The sequence below is a fragment of the Carettochelys insculpta genome, chromosome 1, assembly GCF_033958435.1.
Source record: "Carettochelys insculpta isolate YL-2023 chromosome 1, ASM3395843v1, whole genome shotgun sequence".
Lineage (NCBI taxonomy): Eukaryota > Metazoa > Chordata > Testudines > Carettochelyidae > Carettochelys > Carettochelys insculpta.
In genome coordinates, this window is record NC_134137.1 from 176,262,031 (window position 1) to 176,279,482 (window position 17,452).

Consider the following 17,452-nt stretch of genomic DNA (forward strand, 5'->3'; position numbering starts at 1 on the left):
GTTTCCACCATCGTTGTCCAAAGGTGACTTTTTATTCAAACAAAGCTTAAAGAACAATCACGCTGCTTTACTGCTGGCAATGAGTACGTTAAAAGTCTCAACACAATTATAATATTCAGGAAGACATTACTCAGAGCTTTCCCATGCAAAAACTTGATGAATTCAGTAGCACTCTTATCCTGCATGTCACAATAGCCACGTCTACACTAGCCGGCTATTTCGAAGTAGCCGTGCCAACTTCAAAATAGCGCCCGCCGCGTCTACATGCAGTTAGCACTATTTCGAAGTTGAAATTGATGTAAGGCGGTGAGACGTCGAAGTTGCTATCCTCATGAGGAGATGGGAATAGCGCCCTACTTCGACTTTGAGCGTCGAAGTAGGGTACGTGTAGACGATCCGCTTCCCGCAACATCGAAATAGCGGGGTCCTCCATGGCAGCCATCAGCTGAGGGGTTGAGAGACGCTCTCTCCAGCCCCTGAGCTCTATGGTCGCCGCGTGCAGCAGCCCCTTAAAGCTCCCAGCCCCCTTATTTCCTGTGCAGGAAGCTGAGAGTGCATGCAGGCAGCAGCACAGCCACGTGCCTAGCCTGCACGTCCCTCCGCAGCCTCAAGCCAGGACCCAGCACCCCATGGCAGCCAGCCAGCCCCCCAAGCGCCCACAGGGCACCCCCCCAAGGGGACCCAGGGCTTCCAGCCTGCCAGCCAGAGGGGGAAGAGGCGGCGGGGCCGCTCCTGGACGGAGGCCGAGATCCGTGACCTGCTGGGGCTCTGGGGCAAGGAGGAGGTGCTCCAGGTAATGGGGAGCAAGAGGCAGAACACAGATGCATTCACTCAGCTGGCCAAGGGCCTGGCTGCCCGGGGTCACCCTGCCCGCACTCCTGACCACGTCAGGAGTAAGGTAAAGGAGCTGTGTCAGGGTTACGCCTGAGCCCAGGACACGGCCAGCCGATCTGGGGCTGCGCCCGCCACTTGGCCCTTTTACAGGGAGCTCAGGGAAATCCTGGGCCCCTGGTACACCTCCTCCCCCCCGGCCACCCTTGACACATCGGCCGACGAGCCCCAGCAGGCCCCGGAGACGGAGTCTGCCCCGGAGGCCAGCCTTTCACCCCAGAAGCCTGCCACTGGGACACCGGAGGAGGAGGAGGAGAGGGCCTCCAGCGACGGGGGGCTCCAAATCGCCCTCCCCTCCCGCAGCTCCAGTGGGGCACCCGCCCGATGGCTGTCCCCCAAACGTGGGAGCGGACCATCAGGTATGTACCCACCGGTGCACACCCCCGGGGTTAAGGGGCAGGGACAAGAGACATGACCAGGGCCCTCCACACACCCAGATGACCATGGCCCCGAGGACAGCAGTGGCATGTCCCTCAGAAGAGTCCATCAGCCCCTGCCCCCCAGCAGGACAGCGCTATGCCCCAACCCTGGGGATGGGGGGAGCAGAACCTAGGGTCCCCCAGGCAGGCGGGTTGGACACCCGTCATCATCATCATCAGCAACTCCGGGGGACGGGGATGGGGAACCAGCAGCAGAGGGGTGGGGGGACAAGGGCCACGGATCAGGGCCCAGACTAACGGCTGTCTCCACTCTTCTTCCTCCCTCTGTTCCGCAGCTGCACCATCGGAGGTCCTGGAGAGCACCGGCGCAGCGTCTGTCGTCCCGGAGAGCCCACCAGGCCAGCCCTTTGGCGGAGCATGGACCAGCCCCAGGACGAGGCCGACAGCGGTGGGGCCATCTGCGGGCGTCCATGGACCCCCAGCTGCTCGCCACCCTCCAGTGTCAGCTGGAGGTGTCTGAGCGGTGCCTGCAGGTGGAGGAGCAGCAGCTCGATCTCCAGGAGCGAGCGCTGGCCTGGTGCCAGGAAGCTTGGGGGGCCTTCATGCGCACGTTCCAGGACATTGCGCGGCACTTGGACCCCCCGCCACTCCGCCCGCTGCTCCGCCTGCCGTCCCTCCACCATCGACCGTCCTGGGGCCTGCCACCAAGGGGGACCATGGGCCTCCGGACACCGCCCGGCAGTATCTGCCGGTTCTCCTGGCCCCCACACAGCCTCGACCAGGCCTCCGGCCGAGACGTGAGTTGCTCCCCCCAACACCAGGCACAGGACAATAGGGGTGCGTGGTGGAGGACGTTGTCCCCCAAGGCCCCCTCCTTTGGACTCATTCCCCCAATGTTGGTGTAAATAGTTTTTGTTCTACCCCTGTTTTGTAACTGCCCCCCCATGTACATAGTTCCCCCCTTATTCTTCTGTTTCCATATTATTAATACAAAGGGTTCCAGGGTTTTGTTTAAAAAAATCCATTTTTTTATTGTACAGAAGTGTGTGTGGGGGGGGTGCTCTTGGGTTCTCTGTGGTGTGGGTGTGGGGGCAGGGAGTGTTGTGGAGGATGGGGGGGGTGCAGTGGGTGGCTCACTCACAGCTGGCCCTGTCAGCATTCGCCCCCCAGAGCCTGGTCAAAATGGGCCCACAGGGCCTCCCGGTCCCGGATCCCCTCAGGGTCGACCTGGCGGCTGGGGGCAGCAGGTGGCTGGATGTCAGCCCTGCCAGCCTCCAAAGCCCAGCCCTGGAAGAAGGCCTCTCCCTTCCTCTCCACCAGGTTGTGGAGTGCGCTGCACGCGCCCACAACCTGGGGGATGTTGGTGAGGCCTGCATCCAGGCGGGTGAGGAGACACCTCCAGCGCCCTTTGAGGCAGCCAAAAGTGCACTCGACCACCTGGCGCGCATGGTTCAAGCGCGTGTTGAACCGCTCCTGGGTGGCTGTGACATGGCCCATGTAAGTGTACATGAGCCAGGGCCAGAGGGGGTATGGCGCGTCTGCGAAGACACAGAGGGGCATGGTGGTGTCCCCCACAGGGATCTCCCGCTGGGGGATGTAGGTCCCCACCTCCAGCCGGCGGCACAGGCCCGAATTTCTGAAGACCCGGGCTTTGTGGGTGCTGCCAGGCCAGCCAACATAAATGTCCAAGAGGCGGCCCCGGCTGTCCACCAAGGCCTGGAGGACCACGGAATGGTATCCCTTCCTATTAAGGAAGCGTCCTCTGCTGTGCTCCGGGGCACGGATGGGGATATGGTTCCCATCCAGAGCCCGAAAGCAATTTGGGAAGCCCAGGCTGGCAAACCCCGTGATGGCAGCATCCGGGTCCCCAAGCCGCATGAGCCTGTGGAGGAGCAGGGCATTGATTGCTTGGACGACCTGCAGGGGAAGGACATGAGAGAGCACCAGTGAGGGGTGTGCAGGGTTTGTCTGGCCCTCCCCCCGGGCTCCTCCCCCCCCGCCAGGGCTTCTCCCCAGGGCTCCCCCCCGGGCTCTTCCCTCTCCCCCTGGGTCCTCTTACCTCCGTGAGGACAGCCCCGACGGTGGCCTTGCCCACGCCGAACTGCTGCCCTACGGATCGGTAGCTGTCTGGAGTGGCCAGCTTACAGACAGCGATGCCGACCTGTTTCTGTACGGTGAGGGCACGTCGCATGGTCGTGTCCTGGTGCCGTAAGGCGGGGGTGAGCCACTGGCACAGCTCCAGGAATGTCTGCCAGCTCATTCTCAAGTTCCGGAGCCAGCGGTCATTGTCCCACTCGCCAAGCACCAGCCGCTCCCACCCGTCCGTGCTCATGGGGTATCTCCACAGCCGGCGGCGGGGGGGGGGGCAGTGCTGGGAGGGCAGCAAGGTCTGGGGCTGCTTCCTCATCCCCTGGGAGCAGCTCATCTTCCTGAAATAAAAGATGGTCAGCTGCCTCCTGCATGGCACTGAGCAGGGCAACCACTGCTCCTCCAGGAGCTGGTGTGTGGGCCTCTGGCTGCTGCTGCTGGTCCTGCTGCTGCTGGGGGTCCATGGTGCTTCCACGGGGTGTGCGGGCTTGTGGCTCTGCAGACCGCGTGCTGTGCAGGCTGAGTGTGTCTGGGAGGGGCCCTTTAAGGGAGCGGCTAGCTGTTGCCCTGGAAGTGCTAGTCCGCCCCGTGACCCTGTCTGCAGCTGTTCCTGGCACCCTTATTTCGATGTGGGCCGCTTTGGCGTGTAGACGCTCCCCTGCAGCGCCTACTTCGATGTAGTGCTGTCCAACGTTGACGTTGAACGTCGATGGCACAAGCCCTGGAGGACGTGTAGACGCTATTCGTCGAAATAGCCTATTTCGATTTCGCTACATTGAAATAAGCTATTTCGATGTAGCATACCAGTGTAGACATAGCTAATATCTTATAAATGCTGAAAATCAATCCATTCTGGCAAAAAGCTCATGCTCTAGATCAATTGAGTAAGAGTTAAGCAATCAGTGAGTGAATGATTTGTTCTCCTCTGTACTTGGTAGTTTTAAGGTTAGGAAAAGAAGTATGCTCTATCTAACTGAATTTATGCTTACTTACTAAGTAATAGACCAAAGCCTAATGTCCTTACTCAATCTTTTCTTAGGAAAAACTGCTCTTGACTTCACCAAGCATTTTGTCTGAGAAAAGTGTATGAAATATGAAAACGAAAAATTACTGGCTTCTGTCCTGCAACCAGTGCTGTGAATGCAAACACCTGAACCCAGTAGGACTCTGCACATGGCCAGGGGTTCACATTACTGTGTGAACAATAGTGTAGGATAATGGTGAGGCATAACAGTTGAGGGTGAGAGCTGTGAGAGGACAAGTTAACAGTACAGGTTGGTCCTTTCTAATCCAGAACTCTCTTGTCTGGTAACATCCATAGTCTGGCATGATTTTAGTTAGCTGGACAAGCACTTATCAGGGGTATGTCCAATTGTCCCGTGATCCTATAAAGTTTGCCTCCAGCCACCAGTCTTGGCTCTCAGTGTTCTGTGCTGTTATTTAGCTTAAATAGAGCCCAGAAAGCAATGGAAGTATTGGTAATGTGCTGGACAATATTTATCTTTCAGAACCAAACCAGTGCCAGACAGGAGAGGTTCAGCCTGTAAAAGGAATATGTTACAATTAGTAAGCAGCAGTCCTTGTTCACAAGCATAGTTTGTACAGCAATTTTTCCCTTCTGGTCTTCTTTTCCCCTACTGGGTCAAATTCATTTCCTGTATAACTGCATTGAAGTTCCTGCTTCCTGGATTAACACCGTCCAGGGCGGCAATAATTTACTGTGCTAATTTAGTACTGGTTCCAGTCTACAAACATGGCTAATTGTATGCTTTATGAAACCATTCAGATCCAACATTATGGAGCACCGACCATGTACGTCAGTGGTTGGAATGGGCTGTGAAGGAATATGGTCTTCCAGATGTTGACATCTTGTTGTTCCAGAACATTGATGGGAAGGAACTGTGTAAAATGACCAAAGATGACTTCCAGAGACTCACTGCAAGCTACAATGCAGATATCCTTCTCTCACATCTACACTACCTCAGAGAGAGTAAGACAATTTCCTTTCTTTACGATGGTTAGAACAAGTCTATCAACCATATTTACAATTGTAGTGTCTTTTAATTTGGGGATTTCAAATTTCCCTCCCGCAAATGTCATTGCTTCTGAGAAGATTAGGTAGGGCCTGATGCAAAGCTTATTCAAGTAGATTAAAAGACTCCCATTGACAGAAGTGGGTTTAGTTCAGGCTCATTGTGCCTACTTTGAGACATTATTTTAGCAATGTCTCCAGAAATCCTTATTAGGCAAAATTTAATGTGAAACCTGACTCAGTCATCCAAAACAGTGCAGGAAGAAAATCAAAGGGAGTTTTGGTGATGATGTTTTTTCTGGTCACATACTCTTCATTTTAAGTAGGAGAACTCTAAATGACAGTAAAAATACTGATTTGTAAATAAAATTCCAGGCATGATTCTGTGAACATATACGGTCTGTTCTGCTCTGCAGTGTAGCTGTCACTGACATTAATAAGGGTCATGTATATTCGTGAAAAAGAGAACAGAATCTCCTAAATCTGAAACCAAAGAATTTGTAATGGATGGTTAACATTCTAAAGGGAGAAGAAAGGAACAGTGAATTAATGATTTGAAGGCTATAGTACTCACTTTAATTTGTATAATTTAAAGCATAACAATTATTGAATGTGGGTTTCAAAAAAACCCAAACATTACAACATCAATGTGGTGCAGTCTTTTTTACACACATACACAAACACACACACAACATATTATGGATTAATGATAATGTTTAAATGAATACCCTAGTTTAAAGCTTTAACAGACACATCTCCCCCACAATCAGCAGAACTAAACTTATTGTTAGTTGACTTGCTTTAAAACAATCCTGTTGGGGGAAAATGTTTTTAGAAGCTAATTCTCAATTTTTTTTTTCATTTTGGTGTTGCTTTTTGTTTTGTAGCTCCTCTTCCACATTTGACTTCAGATGATGTTGATAAGGCCTTACAAAACTCTCCACGGTTAATGCATGCTAGAAACACAGGTAATGCTGGCACTGCTCCAATTCCTATAGGTCATCTTCAAAAACCACAGGATTCCTGTTTGGATTGCATGCTAAAAAATGGAAATGGTGAATCCGCGGGGAGACAGTATATTTTCCCCTGATATTTGTGTAAGGCTGATACTAACAGTGATAGGAGTGTTCCACACGCACACACTGAACTGAGATGAGATGGTTTGGGACCAGATTCTGCAACTGGATCCCTGTGTACAAACTCTTTTATGCCTGTTTAGGTGCACGGTTTCACACACATCCAACAAACTGCATTTAGTCTCTTGGGGTGTGTCTATACCACAAAGTTATTTTGGACTAATGGCCACTCTTATGAAATAACTTTGTGAGTGTCTACACAATGCAACCTCTATTTTGAAATAATTTCAAAATAGCAGATGGCTTATTTAGAATGTGTAAACCTCATTCTATGAGTAATAGCACCTATTCCGAAATAGGTATTTTGGAATAAGGGTTATATAGACAGGGGACAGAGGCTATTTTGAAATAAACTGTTCCAGAATAGCTTACCCTGAAATAATGCTGCTGTGTAGACATGGTATTTTGGATTAGATCCCAGGGGCTCTAATCTGAAATAGGCTGTATTGTCCGCAGGCATGCTATTTTGGGATACGTTTTGCTTGTTTTTGGACTTCCCTGTATAGTAGATGTGTTATTCTGGAATAGTTTATTTTGGACGAGTAACTCTGGAATAAACTATTCTGAAATAACTCTGTACTGTAGACATACCCTAAGGATCTGATCCAATCTTATCAGAATCACACTGGTGGATCCTTTTGGCTGCATGGAACCCCACTCATGTCAGTGGAGCACTAGACTGGCTCAGGAGTCAACTTGCACAGATCAGCTTGCAGTATTGGTGCCTAAGTCTGGTTTATTTCTCCCATACAGAACATGGATCCATGCAATATACTGTATCACATATTTACATACTATTTTATCACACAAAAGAACTGGATAAGCAAGGATTTTACTTTTTTTTTTCCATTAGAGAAGGCAGCTGATGGAGTATTTCCAGTTTTAATCTTTTTTTTTTTCTTAATTTAGACTGTACCACAAATAAAATGAAACCTGCTAAAACTAAAAAGGGGTTTATAACCTTACCAAATGTAAACTATGTAAGGGATATTTAAAGTGAAAATCCCTTTTCCCATGGTAGGCCATTATCCCGTACTTCTACTAGGGCCTTTTTAGTGTTTTGGTTGGGGGTGAGGGGAGGGAAAGAATGTATTTTATGGACTCTTCTGTGCTGAATTTTTACTAAGTGCTGATTCTTCTGTCTTTACAGTGTTTTATAGATAGGCACGTAATCTCCATCACATACATTTCCTATAATATTGAGCTACCTAGACTCTTGGAAAAGTTTGATCTGAATTAATTTTTTTAAAGTTATTGCTACTCACCCTTCCTTGAGCCACCCTGGATAAATAGGAGATAAATATAAAACATTCATTAGAAATTCATTTCTTCCACAAAATTCTGTAATGTTACAAGATTTCACTCAAAATAGTCATGACAAAAATTAGTGGAAGTTTTGTTTTGTTCTAGTAGTTGCATATTAGAAGGTGAAATGGAAAGCTATATTATACATTTGATTAAATAAAAGTTTTGAATATAACGTTATCATGCCTGAGGGTATTAGTTACCTACAGTGACCAGAAATAACAACTGTTTTAGAAACGGAAAAAACTAATATCAGAAGAAAACGTGAAATACTCCGCAATTTTTCTGTCTCTGTAATAATTCACACTATCTCTCCGAAAAGTTAGAACACAGTTACTCAAAGATCAAATGTTCTTTACTAAGATCAGATGTTTTATATCCATTACATCCTTTATCTAGGGCTGCTGTATTTGATCCAAAGTCCATTCAAGTCAGTGTGAGCCTTTCCATTCACTTCCATGGACTTTGGAAGAGCCCTTCAGTTCTATTTGAAAGCAGATGGACTTGAGGGTCTTTTCCATCTTTGGCAATTGCAATATGAATTTTGCAATTAACTTTCCTGCACAATTATCCAGTAGTTTCTCAGTGAGTCCCATTGTTACTTTTTTTCTATGTAACTGCAATGATGTGATTTCTTAGTTTATCTTGCAAAAACAAAATAATCTACATTTACTTTGCTGGGATACGCGGCAGCTACCTAGACAGCATTTACGTCAGCAATATCATAGAGTATGTAAGAAAAAGCAATAATCTTTGTTTGGTTTCATCCTGTTTATATGAAAATATGGGTGGGGGACTTCAAAGGAAGTTTAGGGGATTAGTCTTCAACTTGTTTTAAAAGCCAGTAGCAGTAGGGTGCATAATCCTCTTAGATTCCTTTTAGATTTCCAACCATGATAACTATTCTAACCATGATATCTATTAACATGGTTAGAGTAATTTAAATTCCTGAAATAGTCAGACTTTGTTTTCTGTATCAAACTGGTTATTTTTACAATGTTTTGCTATACACCAAAAATTAATTCTGTGGAACCCTGATCCAAATTCCATGGAAGTAAATGAAAGATTCCTCCTGATTCCTATGGCCTTGGGTGAGACCCTAGGTTGTCTCCTAAAAATATCCACAGGTTAGAGAAATGTACACACTAAATAAAGATTAGGCAAATTAAATTGCAGTTCACAACAGATACGAAGCATGCTTAAATCTGGAGCCAGGTTTTCTAAAATTTAAAATATACAGACTTAATTCTCTTCTTACTTACCTTGGTTTGCAATGAGGTATCTCTATCAATTTAAATGAATTTATGCTGATGTAAGGGAGACTAGAATCAAGCCCTATAAGTCCCACTCCTGAGAGACAAACATTTATTCATATGCTTCATTTAAATACATGATGATAGGCTGAAATACATTCGTTATGTGGTTTTTTCTCTGCTTTTCCCTGCAGGAGGTGCAGCTTTTATTTTCCCAAATACTTCAGTTTATCCAGAGGCGACACAAAGAATTACAACCAGGCCAGGTACGAATGGTGATCTTTTTATGTGATGTGATCCTGCTCTCTATCCACTTCCTCCACTCTCTCCTGCTGCTTCACATATCTCCATATACAATAGCAAATGTTGAGCTACGTAGAACTATACATACATATGATCCACTACGTGGGATGAAGTGAGAGGGAAAAGTGGCTTATTAAGTATCTTCTCCATAGTTTGAGGAAATGTGGCCTACTGGCTAGAACAGAAGCAGGGGAATTGGGTTCTTTCCCCAGCACTTTCTGTTGGCCTGCTGAGCAATGTTAGAAAGTCACGTCACTTTGCTGTGCCTCAGTTTTCCTGGCTATAAAATGGGAATAGTGATATTGACCTCTTTTGTTCTGACCTCTCTCTGTTTCCACTTTTTCTTAAACAAAACACCCTGATGCAAGAGTATAAAAGCAGACAACTAGAGACTCTTTATATCAGAAATGGTAAGTCTGTAACAGAATATGTGGGTCTGCTGTATCATCAGGGGTAAAGCAAATAGTTAAAGAAGAAAAGAACATTGCTGAAAAGCTGCAAGATTCCTTGACGTTGCTCATGATCTCTGAAGATGTCAGGGGAATACCCAGTTTGGACCTCTGCTTTTTCAATAATAAAGAGGATGTACTATTAGGGATTGAGGCAACAGAAGAAAGTGATTAAAAAACAGGAAATCACCTGGATGCAGTGGTTTAAATCTGGGAGTACTGAAAGGACTTAAAATTGATGTGACTGAGCTTCTAGTAAAGATGTCCAATCTCTCACTGAAACAGGGGTAGTTTGCCAGGGGGGTTGCAGGATAGGAAATGGTGTATACATACATTTAAAATGCTCTGGATAGTAATCCAGAAATTTAATTCACTGCTAAGTGTTTCACTGGTTAAAATGATAGTTAAAAATTGATAATAAAAACTCCTAGAAGTTCATAATGTAATAGGGTCTAACCTAAACAACTTCTGCAAGGAAAATCATGCTTCACTGTTCTGCTAGACTTCTTTGACATATCAATAAAATATTAGAAAAAGGAGAACCAGGTGACATAGTTTATTTAGATTTTTAGAAGACTTTTTGACAAAGACCCTCAGAAGAAATAACTAAAGAAATTGAGCAGTAATGAGATAGTGGCTAAATATTGTCATGGATCAAAAATTGTCTAAAACAGAATACTAAAACCAGGAACAAATGGTCAACTCAGCATGACAAGAGGCTAACAGAGGGGCCTCACAGTTCAGGCCTCACAGTTAGGGTAATTGATGTTTAATGGTCTGGAAAAGGAAGGTGACAAAAGTGAGGAAGCAAAATTTGCAAGTGGCACAAAATTATTTCACTTAATTTAGTTAAATTCAGAGAGAACTGTGTGGAACTTCAAGTGGAATTAACCAGGATAAGTGAATGGGTAATACAATGGCTGATGAAAGTGAGTGATAATAAGTGCAATATAATGCACATTGGAAGTATGTCTATATCTCACTGAGTTCTAAACCCACTTCGTTAATTCAGGAAAAAGAACTGGGGTGTCACTATTGACTGCTCAATAGAGAGCTCTATTCAGTGTGCAACTTGCCAAATAACAAAACATTATGTTGCATAAGGAACAAAGGGAAATGGAGAATATGGAAAATATTATTATGGCTCTGTATAACTCAACAGTGCAACTAGCCTCATTTGCAATGTCATATTCATTACCTGTTATCCCTTCTCCAGAATTATATTTGCCAAATTAGAGGAGACAAAGAGAAATGTTGAGAATGATTAAAGCTCTGAGAAATCTCTAATATGGTGAACAATTGGTAAATCAGGGATTTTTTAACATTATATAGTAGATGCCAATGAAAAGTAGTGTACATGATAAAATTATTATGGTATGATGAGTTATAGAAAAGTGGATTGGAAACATCTCTTTTCTGTGTGTCTAAATGCAACAAAAGAAAGGCCTTCCAATGTTGAGAGGAAGCACATTCAAAACTTGTAAAAAATGTGTTTTCACACAACACAGAAGTAGATTTTGGACCTCAAATCTTCTTCTGATGAGTTGGAAATAGGACAGCAGATTAGATGGAATATGAGATTTGGCCAGTATGGCAATCACTGTATATCTCTCCTTAGCTCAGACTCCTCTGGATGGTTCATCAATCTTTTTTTTTTTTTAAATATATAAAAAAATCAAATTCTGTACTTAAAATGAAAATAATTTCTTATATATGTTTTAATTTCTGCCTGTATTTTTGTTAATATTTTGTTGTTTGTTTTGTGGATCAAGAATTTTGATAAAAGGCTGTTTAAAACACGATGAAATACATTCATATAATCCCTGAAACAAAATTGTACAAGAGTTATACAATTAATCTACAACTCCGTGATGCACCACAAGGCTTTGTTAGAAGGAAAAACATCTTGTATCATGGGAGATGAAGTCTAGGTATAGTTTGTGAGAGAACTCCCACAAGGCTGTGCAACACCAAAGTGAGAGGCATCATAATGTTGAACAGATTCAAAATAAAATATTTTGGGTCAGTGCAACAAATGGAAATACTTCATTCTGAGCCCCACTGACTTGAAATGTGAGATTTCTTTTCCATTTTCCCATCAGAAAATCAAAACAATTTGGTAAAGTAAAAATTTGCAACAGAAATTTTTGATTTTTCAGAAATAACATTTTCTGCTGAAAAATCGTTTCAAGAGAAAATTCCTGATAACTCTGTTTTTCAAACAAAGTCCAACTCTCAACTAGAAAGGACAGATCCTGTCTTCTACAAAAAAGCTATTCCACAATTAAAACCCTTTTGCTAATAACAGGAATAGATATGATTGTCTTCATGGCAGTCATTGTTTACAAATAAAAGGGAAAAGAGGCATGGTGGATGTTAAAATAAAAAGGTCTCAGACAAATGTTGGGATGCAGTTCCAGAGAGTGAATCAAAATTAAATGGTTACCATTGTTGGATGAATATAATGGAGAATAGGAAGTGAATGAGCTTCCCAAAGCATTTGAATGACAATGTCATGTTTCTTCAGGTAACCTGACAGTGGAATAGAAGGAATTTTTGCAAGTTAAAATTGATCCACTGTAGTAGCAGATTACCTAAATGTCTAATCAAAGGATAATGAATTACAAGATTTGTTCTAGATTGGGACATGTTGTACCAATTTCTGCTTGCCATGTGTGAAAACAGACCTGTTTTTCTGTGATAACAAGATGCATAACAAAATACAAATCATTGTGCAGATAAACTCTCAGCTCCTTATCTAAGAACGAACTCTTCATTTTGCTGCTATTTCAAGCAGGGCTGAGAACCAGCTTTTTTCCTTTAAAAGAGGGTATAATCATGTAACTGTACTAGGGTGGGTTTTGCCTCGTAACTCAGAGGAGTTTTCTCACAGTACTAAATTTATGCTTCTTCATGAATTTCAGGTATGTGATAATTTAAAATAAAATTATAACAACTAGCATCAGTATGCAGATGCACGTGTTCAATGTGGTTGCCTTTAGAGTATACAAATACAGGAGAGTTGACAATCTGAGGGTCTGTGTCCACTCCTCAGAAGCAAGCAAAGAATGGGGAGGAATGCAGGCAGCCTGGTGACAGGCGCATACCTCATTATTATGATGTTTTTGCCTCTTTTCCCGTACCTTTTTTGTGAGGGAGTAAAGGCTTAGATAAAAATGGACCTATCGAAATATATATACCTGACATCACCCTTTCCCCCTTTACTTATATATTAGCTGTGTCTACACGTGCACGCTACTTCGAAGTAGCGGCGCTAACTTCGAAATAGCGCCCGTCGCGGCTACACGCGTCGGGCGCTATTTCGAAGTTAACTTCGACGTTAGGCGGCGAGACGTCGAAGTCGCTAACCTCATGAGGGGATCGGAATAGCGCCCTACTTCGACGTTCAACGTCGAAGTAGGGACCGTGTAGACGATCCGCGTCCCGCAACGTCGAAATTGTGGGGTCCTCCATGGCAGCCATCAGCTGGGGGGTTGAGAGACGCTGTCTCTCCAGCCCGTGCGGGGCTCTATGGTCACCGTGTGCAGCAGCCCTTAGCCCAGGGCTTCTGGCTGCTGCTGCTGCAGCAGGGAATTCATGCTGCATGCACAGGGTCTGCAACTCGTTGTTGGCTCTGTGTATCTTGTGTTGTTTAGTGCAAGTGTGTCTGGGAGGGGCCCTTTAAGGGAGCAGCTGGCTGTTGAGTCCGCCCTGTGACCCTGTCTGCAGCTGTGCCTGGCACCCTTATTTCGATGTGTGCTACTGTGGCGTGTAGACGTTCCCTCGCTGCGCCTATTTCGATGTGGTGCTGCGCAACGTCGATGTTGAACATCGACGTTGCCAGCCCTGGAGGACGTGTAGACGTTATTCATCGAAATAGCCTATTTCGATGTCGCCACATCGAAGTAGGCTACCTCAATGTAGGCTTCACGTGTAGACATAGCCATTATGTCCTGCTTCCCCTCCCTGTGGGCTAGATTCTTGGCCCTGCTCACACACACTCATTAGAAACCCCTCTCTGGGAATATCACCAACAAGGAAGGGCTCTCAGAAGGTGTAGCATAGCCATCTAGTGCACCTCCCATGATGATCCCAGGTGTCCAAGGCCTGTAGGTGGAGGAAAGAGGTATGACAGGGCAGGGAGCAGCATGCAAAGAGGAGTGGATATAGTAGGTCACACTCTGACAGTCCTCTGTCTGTTGTGGACCACAGCCACCTAAGGGCTTGCTTAGGGTGGTCCCCAGTCTGTTCTCAACTTCATCAGGCTGTTCTAATCTGTATCCATACTGGGGAGAGGATCAGCCCCCTTCCATGTCTGCTGTGTGCAGTAGAAGTTGGACACAACATACAATCTGACGTTTTGTCTGTCTTCACTTTCCTTTTGAATGGTTAGTTCTCCAGAAAGAAGACTATCACTAACTGTATGCTTTAGTAGCACTGAGAACAACTGAATCCCAATGTGACCGAGGCTTCTGGGTGCAACTGCACTATAACTAATCCTTATAATAGCCCTGTACAGAGTTACTCAGATCAGGGTGACTTGTCTATACAGTTAACATTATTTTCTCCAGTTCTCTGATTCCACAAGAGAAAAATGTGGTATAAAAGTAGAAAGATCGGGGATAAAAGGCACAGTTACGTAAAATATAATACAGAACGAAAAGTGTGTATCTCAGCAAAACCAAAGTTTTGAGAGTGTAAGATTCTGTCAGACCACAGTGGTGGCAGTGCCAGTTATACACTTAAGCCAAACAGACTAAATAAATTAAAGGCAATTTGGTTATGAATTACGCATTACACTTTGTTTCCATTCCATTCTTTCAAAAGCCACACTCAGAGTCAAGCTGCCTCTGGTTCATGACTCCCTACCTGATTTCATTTTTAAAGACTCAGACAACCTTTCTGAAAGAAAGCTAAGACACTGTTAACAATCTACCATCCATTGAAAGGAAACTACCTTATGCTCAGTGGGTTTTTTTTGTAGAAAAAATGGTGCCAGAACTTGATGATTCCTCATAGGGGTTAGGGTGTTCAATTTTAATGCTCCAGTTCCCACACTGCTGTGGGACCCATGTAGGCTCCTGTGCCTGTCTCTTGCGCTGCTGCGGAACCGGTGGGGGCTCCTTCCCTGCTCCCGACACTGCTGCAGGACTGGCAGTGAAAATTTTTCTGGTGTTCTAATGGAAAAAGGGTGCCATAATTCTGTTCCAGTGCATTCCACCAGAAAAAAAAAGCCCTGCTTATCTTAATACAGCACTGATTTGGCATTAGATGTATTGCATCCCCTGTCTTGATATCCAAAGCAGGCTCAAAGAAAACGAAAAAAGTGACACTGTTGCTAAACAAGAACAAAGCAACAGAAGCAGCGAGAGGCCAAAAGTCATCATTTAGCAAGTGGAAGTTAAATCCTAGTGAGGAGAATAGAAAGGAATGTAAACTTAGCCAAATGAAGTGCAAAAGTGTAAGTAAAAAGGCAAAAAATAATGTGAAGAACAGTTAGCCAAAGACTCGAAAAATAATAGTACTTTTTTAAGTACATCAGAAGCAGGAAGCCTACTAAACAACCACTGGATGATTGAAATGTGAAAAGACAATAAGGCCATAACAGTGAAACAAAATGAATTCTTTGCATCAGTCTTCAAGACCGAGGATCCATACCTGAGCCATTCTTTTTATTTGACAAATCTGAGGAATAGTCTCAGACTGAAGTGTTGTTAGAGAAGGTTTAGGAGCAAATTGATAAGAAGTAATAAGTTATGAGGACCAGATGGTATTCACTCCAGAGTTCTGAAGGAATTTGAAATTGTAGAACTACTAACTGTAATCTGTAACCTATCATTTAAATCAGCTTCTGTACCAAATGACTAAAAGATAGCTAATTTGACTCCAATTTTTTTAAAGGTCTCCAGATGTGATCGCAGCAATTAAGGCTAGTGAACCTGACTTCAATATTGGGCAAACTGGTTGAAACTATAGTAAAGAACAATACCGTCATACATATAGAGTAACATAATTTGTTGGAGAAGAGGCAACATGATTTTAGTAAAGGGAAATCGTGCCTCAATCTATTAGAATTCCATGAGGGGGTCAAGAAGCATGTGGACAAGGGAATCCAGAGGACATTTTTTAGTTAGATTTTCAGAAAGCCTTGACGAGGTCCCTCATCAAGGACTCTTAAGCAAAGTAAACTGACCTGGCATAAGAAGGAAAGTCCTTTCATGGACTGATAACTGGTTAAAAGATAGGAAACAAAGGTAGGTCTGAAGAGTCATTTTTAAAAATTGAAAGAATAGTGGTGTTCCCCAATACTCTGTTTAGGAACCAGTCCTATTCAACATGCTCATAAAAGGGGGTGAACAGTGAGGCTTCAGAATTTGCAGATGATACAAAATTAATCAAGATAGTTAAATCCGAGGCAGACTGTGAAGAGCTACAAAAGGATCTCTTAAAGCTGGGTGAGTGGGCAACAAAATGGCAGATGGAATTTAATGTTGATAAATGCAGAGTAATGCACATTGGAAAACATAATCCTAAATAAATAATATGAAATGATGGGGTTTTAATTAGCTGTAACAACTCAGGAGAAAGCTCTTTGGGTCATAATGGATAGTTCTCTGAAAACATTCACTAAATGTGCAGCGGCAGTCAAAAAAGTGAACAAAATGTTGGAAATCATTAAGAAAGGAATAAATAATAAGACAGAAAATATCATATTGCCTCTATATAAATTCATGGTACACCCACGTCTTGAATACTGCCTGGAGCTGCGGTTGTCCCATCTCAAAAAAAAATATGTTGGAATTGGAAAAAGTTCAGAAAAGGGCAATAAAATGATTAGGAGTATGGAACAACTTCCCTCTGAGGAGAGATTAGTAAGACTGGTACATTTTAGCTTGAAAAAGAGACAGCTAAGGGGGAATATGATTGAGGTCCATGAAATCATCTAGAGAAAATGATATTTCTTCTTCTCATAACACAAAATCTGGGAGTCACCAAATGAAATTAATAGGCAGCAAGTTTATAATGAACAAAAGGAAGTATTTCTTCACACAGTGCACAGTCAACCTGTGCGGCTTTTTTCTAGAGGATGTTATGAAGGCCAAGACTATAACAAGGTTCGAAAAAGAACTGGACAAACGGAGGCTATGTCCGTCAGTGGCTGTTTGCCAGAGTGGACAGGGATGGTGACCCTAGTTTCTGTTTGCCAGACGCTAGGAATGAGCAACAGGGAATGGATCACTTGATGATTACCTGTTCTGTTCCTTTCTTCTGGGGCACCTGGCACTGGCCACTGTTGACAGACAGGAGAAAGGGCTAGATGGACCTTTTGTCTGACCCAGTAAGGCCATTCTCATGTTCTTATGTTTCAACAACTACAGTATTTGAAATTGTTTATGGAAATGACACTGGAGAATGCTCGAGTGTCAGCCGTCAGCTACTTACAAGTCAGAAGGTGGAGGGTTTTGTGAATGGTTCTGGAAAAAGGCGAGTGAGGTTGCTGGTTGCACAAGAGGAGGAAGGGCTATATCAAGTGTAAGAATAAAAGAAGGAGCCATAGGTGGGAGAGCAAAAGGCAAATGAAGGCAGCAGAATCGACAGAGTAAAGGTCACGTGC

General features: G+C 44.3%; 1 protein-coding gene across 6 annotated transcripts in view; it reads left to right on the forward strand.

The window, feature by feature from the left end:
• ERG (ETS transcription factor ERG) overlaps positions 1 to 17,452 on the forward strand; it is a 234,874-nt gene that overhangs the window by 206,704 nt on the left and 10,718 nt on the right. For 5 of the 6 annotated variants that reach the window (XM_074996040.1, XM_074996033.1, XM_074996072.1 and 2 more), the window contains 3 exons: positions 5,146 to 5,349; positions 6,279 to 6,359; positions 9,280 to 9,351. In XM_074996040.1, the coding sequence (XP_074852141.1) occupies positions 5,146 to 5,349; positions 6,279 to 6,359; positions 9,280 to 9,351 (357 nt within the window). The remainder of the gene's footprint in view (positions 1 to 5,145; positions 5,350 to 6,278; positions 6,360 to 9,279; positions 9,352 to 17,452) is intronic. The other variant, XM_074996064.1, reaches the window with a different exon arrangement.